This window comes from Fukomys damarensis, unplaced genomic scaffold (genome assembly GCF_012274545.1).
Source record: "Fukomys damarensis isolate Sample0158 unplaced genomic scaffold, DMR_v1.0_HiC HiC_scaffold_11, whole genome shotgun sequence".
NCBI lineage: Eukaryota > Metazoa > Chordata > Mammalia > Rodentia > Bathyergidae > Fukomys > Fukomys damarensis.
Genome location: NW_022900923.1, coordinates 45,077,351 through 45,083,350, shown reverse-complemented (window position 1 = coordinate 45,083,350; position 6,000 = coordinate 45,077,351). Strand labels below are relative to the sequence as shown.

Genomic DNA, 6,000 nt, shown 5'->3' with positions numbered 1-6,000 from the left:
ATTATAATTCTTGGTGTATTTTTTATTTCATTCATTGAATTCCTCAGCTCCATGATTTCTCTTTGGTCATTTTTTTTATTGTTGTTATATCTAACTTATTATAGAATTTCTCATTCAAATCCTCAGTGTTTTGTTGATTCACTTAATTATCTATCTATATTCATTTTTCTTTCTTTCTTTAGATAGAGGGTCTGCTATGTAGTTCAGGCTAGCCTCAAACTTGTGGCAATCTGCCTGCCTCAGTGTCTGGAGTGCTAGTATATTCTTTTACGTCATTGAACGACCTTAAGATTATTGTTCTAAATACCATTGCAGGAAATTCGTGAATTTTCATTTCTTTGGAGTCAGTAGAGAATATATAAAATGCTACACTCATCACTTATCTAATTACCTAATCTCAATCTTACTACCCACTTGCTCATGGAGCCTTCCAAAGACACTAAAATCTACACAAACATACCATATAAAAGATGTCCCCCGTACCCTAGTACTTAATGGTTTTTAAGGCTATGGATAGATTCTTTCCATCTTATATTTGGTTTCTCTAGCAGTTTAAGGCCCTCTGTAAGCCTGGTACATCCCATGATTGCTTCACAGTGTGTTTGAGGAAAGTAAGTCAAAGAGGCCAAAGTTCCTCACAGAGCTCTGTGTAAGGAGAAGAGACAGCAGGAGGAACTGAAATCAGTGAGAAAGAGGTGCCCTTCAGTGCCCTTCCTACCCTGAGGAAATGGGGAAACAAAACCCCCCAGAGTGCCCAGAGACACGCAGGAGCTCGGTGGGGCATTTCTCTTCATTTATGTATGCAAGAGCTGCCCACGCCATTTTAATTTAATACTGTGGGAAACAGTGACCCTGCTGACCTCTGGGCTTTACGTTCATGGTGTGGAGAGAGGAGGTTGCACACAAGTGCAGAGCTCCTTCTCGGAAGGCAACTGCTGAGGCCTTGCGCAGGGCGTCTCAGAGGATGTGTGACTCCGATGAGGACATGGACCGGGCTTAGGGGCATATTCCCATGTAACCTCAGTCTGAGGCCATGAGAAACACATCCACATAGACATTTAGTGAGAACCCAAGGACGAACCCAGTAATACTCATGTAAGCTTTACAGTGGGTTTGTTTGGGACCTTCTTTTATTGTATTTTAAGAGACCCCCAAAGAAAAAGTAGTCTGGAGACAGGAATATTGATTATCATGAATATCGGTGCCAAAGAGATTGTAGAGCTGCTCAAAGCAAGTGATCCACCTTGAATCGAAGGCAGCAAGCCAGCCACATATGTTTTTCTCTCTTCTGGGGAGAAGTTACAGCGATCACCCCAGTGTGGGTTGCCTGGCCTTGTTTCTCTGTAGTTCCAGCAGCTCATTCTCCAGAGAAAGCTTGTACACCTCCAGTGCCACCTTCACATCCTCCGGGCTGGGCAGGCACTGCATGAGCTTCCTGCCTTCCACCACTTGCTCACAGCCTTCCGGGAGCTCCTGAAAGAGGCACAAACAGCAGGTGTGGTGGGGAGGTTTCTCTGCAGCCCTGGAGCCTGACAATGGCAGGGGACAGGTCAGGACCGAGGCCAGTCTGACTGGTGGTCAAGCAGGGAAAACTAGAAGTCTTGTTAGGCTCTGGCAAGGTTTTCCTGGAAGGGAGGTCTGTTCTGAGACAGCAGCTTATAGAAAGGGGTAGAAGCCATTTCTGCTGACCACCCAAATGGAGAACAATTGTGCATCACATGGCTTAGAAAAACATATTTGGGAGATAGCTCTCCCAAGTACTCAGTTTCTCCTCTTCTTGAAAATGGGAAACATGCTGCTCCTGCCTAAGTAGAGTGAGTCAAGAAAAAAAAATTTTTTTTTGCTTTTTTTTGAGACAGGGTCTCACTATGTAGTTGAGACTGACCTGGAACTCACTATGCAGCCCAGGCTGGTCTCAAACTCACAGCGATCCTCCTGCCTCAGTCTCCCAAGTGCTGGGATTACAGGTGTGTGCCACCACACCCGGCAGAAAAGAAAATTTCTTTGAGGGACTCAGACATGATTCTTGACAAGTCGGACCTCACCATTCCTGGCCAGGACACAGCTTTGCAGGAGAGCACTACGCTTGACACACAGAACTGAGTTGTCCGCTTACCCACTCACACTTGGGCACCTCTGGGTACCAGGTTCTGTTCCCAGAGCAAGTGATTCTGCGGGAACCCATGACTTGAAAGCCAGCGTCACAGTGGATGGTGACATTTTCAGATTCAACGTACAGAGGCTTGTTCACAGACAGCTTTCCATTTTCTATCTTAGGCTTCAGACACTGGGCTACAATGGAAAGGTATTTTAAGTAATCTATAAATCTAAGGAAAAAACCCCACAATAATAGTATAAGATAGTAAAAATGAGTTATATTTAGGTGCTGTTTATTATCATACCTTTTCTTTCATTTTGATAGCAATATTTTAAAGAATGAACACCTATCAGGTTTTAGGTTAGCATTTTATGTGACTATCTCATGTGACTAATCTCACAATAAACGTCGTTATTACTCCCATAGTGATGGAAGAAATTTGAGATAAAGAGGGTGAGAAACTTGCAAACGTCATGAAGGTGTTCAATATAGGGGTGAAACGTGAATAACTACAAGGGTCCCAGATTCTTAGCCGTCATGGTAAATAGCCCTGCAGCCTAGGTAAATTTCCCCTTTCATTCCGTTTCCACTTGTGTGCAGAGTGGGCAACGGTGGCAATAAATACTGAATTTGTGGATCGCAAAATGATGCATGTTGACTCAGAACCATACGGAGGTAAACATCAGACTCGGCTGTGCCCTCCCCCGCCTTCACAGGCTGCAGATCCAAAGTCCCCGTCACTTTGGGAAGTTTGGGGTTAGCGCCGGTGTGCTAGAAGGTGCTAGAACGAGTGTCCTCAGGACTTGGCACGGGCCTCTGGGGCATGTATATCCAATGCGATGCCGTCAAACATACTAGGAAATAAGAAAGTAGGAACTGGGGCTGAATTCTGTGACGGGAGAAACTGGGGGAATGTCATATTTGTCTACATTCTCGCTATTTTCCACACGGATACCACCTGCGCACATTAATTATTTTAAATAAATACAACAAAATCAACCATTCCTGTACTGCCTCTGGCAGGGGAGAACCCTGCACTGGATCCTCTCATGAAAGCTTCTCCCACTGTCCTGGGTGAGACAGGAGCAAAGTTACCTTTACACAGGGGAGCTTCGGGCCACCAGTGTGAAGAACTGCAGGTGAGTTTCGCTTGTCCGACCAGACCGTAGCCTTCATCGCATTCGTAGGCAACCTCATATTTGAAAATATTGTAGGAGTTGACTTGCCTGTGGTGTCCGTGGGCAATGCTCGGAGGCAAAGCGCAACCTTGATGACGAGACATAAGAGCGAGAGAGCGTGCACTTGTAGCGCGCGTGCCCGCAGGCATGGTGTGCAGGAGGCTTCACTCTGTCCTAACATCGCTCCCGCTGCCTGTCTGCAAGCTTTGCCTGAGGAGCTGCAGCCCTCTAGCTTTCCTTCACTTCCCTGACAAGTGCACTCAACTTTACCTTGCTAGTTTTTGCATGAAGACTGAATTCACCTTCAAGTTGCATAGTATGTGTGGTTCACCAAATCATTTTCGAGCTAAATGCAAAGATGAGCTTCTGTGAGAGAGTGGAAAGATGTGAAATCTTTCCATAATCCCGCCTTTGCTCTCCAATCCAACTGTCCACCCATCTCCACCAAGAAAACACTGCATTTTGAAATATTTTAGAGGAAAACTCAGAGAAAGGACAAAAACAGTAACTTGCACGTTGAAGCAAGAAATACGTGTCCAAACACCTCTCTAAAAGAGATCACTGTCTGCATGAGAAATTTAAATAAAATAGAGCAGTGGGAATGTCAGGCATAGTACTAAACTAATTAAGATTCCCTCTTACAGCTGGAAGCAAGTAGCAGTAGTTTTCCAAGCATGTATGTACTGGAGATAAAAGTTAAAAGCATTTTCCCACTTGTGCATATTTAGAAACCTTTCTTCTGGCCTTTCTCCTGGATACTTCAACCGTAACTACCATCATTTTCTCGCAGAAAGTCTCTGTGCAGGCTAATCCCTCCATCGAGCAATTGGCGCAATTATGTCAGTCTCCTGTCCCATCCGCTCTGAGCTCATACTATCTCTCCTACCTACAACGCCACTCTGGTTTTCCTGTCACTGCTCAAGGCCCTTTTGCTCTGAGGGGGCTTCTCTTACTTCTCAGAAAACAGACATCACTTACTTCTTGAGATCCTATAGCAGTTATTAGGAAGGAGTTAGATATCATAGATGACTATTGATAGCTTAGTAAGACCTAGACATGGATTCCACATGTACAGCATGTATATTATTTATATCTCATCCATTCATTTATAATATGCACTATTTCTGTTGTATATTTAAATGTGCAATATGCATACTACACAATCTATAGAAGTATATATCATACACAGTATTGTATATGTAAGGGTGTGTGTGTGTGTGTGTGTGTGTGTGTAAAATGTATGTTTTGGACACATGTGTCCATACTCTAGACACTTTGTATGTATCTTTGCATCCCACAGATCACTAAGAGATGTACATTATCATCTTCCCCACTTTTTAGAAACAAAAACACATCCTTGGAGAAATCCAGTGTTTTGCTACAGTGAAGCAACCACTGTGAGGTAGAACTGAGGTCCAGTTTGCTCAAAAGTACCTATTTGGAACAGCTTTGATCTGTATTCTCCAAGTTCAATTTCACAGCTAACGTATACTGCCTGAATTTAAAATTGTTCTGTTTTAAGAGTGGTGGGTGTGTGTCAGTTACTTTTGTCTCTTTGACATTGCAAGTCCCCAAAATGTCAAGCTGTGTACAGGCCTAAGGGTTATGGTGGGCTCTCCTAAATGTGGAGTGAAACGCATTCGTGAGGGAACGGCCTTTTCTGAATTCACCTGTAAGTGTTTCTGGAATTCATCCCCATCAGGCCCAGCAGACAAGGAGCTTTGTCCTCATAACACTGTAAGAGATGTAGACGTGGTCACACGAAGAGTGAAACCACTGCACCTTGCAGTCTGAACTCCTGAGAGATGCAGGAGGCCGAGAAGGGTGAGAGAAGGAAGGAGACGAACCAAGGGCCAAGACAGCACATTCTTGAGGGCCCTGGACAGGTAGGTGAGCTATGGGCAGGCTTTTCATGCTGGGGTAACAGTCTGAGCAAAGGAGAGGCAACGGAAGGCAGTATTTGTAGAAGAAAAAGAAGCCAAGTTGGAACCCTGAACAGACTGACTCAGGCACGCCTTATCCTGCGGGTTGAGTGGATGGACCACAGTGGGGTGGCGGGGAGGGAGAGAAAGAGGGAATGAAAGCAGAGGAGCCAGAAGGGATCGTGACAGCTGCCAAGGGCCTGCTGGATGTAGTCTACCTCCCCGTCTCAGAGCAAGAGGAGCCCTGGACGACATCAGGGTGACGAGAGGGCAAGGGCAGACTGGGCTTTGGAAGGGTAACGGCTTGGTCGTTTGCATTCCCAAGACAGCAGGATCACCCACATTGAAGGAATCCTTTTATCTAGACTTTAAAAACATCCTTGTAAATATTTCTTTAAAAATATCCATTATTTGGGTGTATAAAAAGTCTAAAGTGTAATACTTTTTAATAACAGCTCTGAAGTCACTCTTTAAATAATACAAAGAAAGTTCAAAGTGTGGACAACTTCGGGTCATTCTGGGCCCCTAGAAATTACTCTTCACAAATTCTACCAGTGTTTTTACCAGGATGACAGAATTACATTACGCTTGTCATGGAATCAATTCTTACATCATCAGAATTGGAAAAATACCCAATACTGATGAATGTGTAACAAAATCTCCATAGACATCAGCAAAGCCGGGGATTCCTCTCAGTGGTGCCGCTGCCTGCCTCGCTAGTGCAAGGTCCAGAGTTCAATCCCTGGTACCAAAACAAAAACAAAGCTATTGAATATTGTTCTTCCCTGTTGAGTGAATTTGA

The 6,000-nt window shown here is 44.4% G+C and overlaps 1 protein-coding gene across 1 annotated transcript in view; it reads right to left on the bottom strand.

Moving 5' to 3' along the window:
- Positions 1 to 1,113: 1,113 nt before the first annotated feature.
- The window catches only part of C4bpa (complement component 4 binding protein alpha), a 41,696-nt gene continuing 36,809 nt past the window's right edge, over positions 1,114 to 6,000 (bottom strand). The window contains exons 11-13 of the mRNA XM_033762233.1: positions 3,194 to 3,364; positions 2,117 to 2,292; positions 1,114 to 1,473 (exon numbers count right to left, since the gene is read on the bottom strand). Of these exons, the coding sequence (XP_033618124.1) occupies positions 1,309 to 1,473; positions 2,117 to 2,292; positions 3,194 to 3,364 (512 nt within the window). The 3' untranslated portion in view covers positions 1,114 to 1,308. The remainder of the gene's footprint in view (positions 1,474 to 2,116; positions 2,293 to 3,193; positions 3,365 to 6,000) is intronic.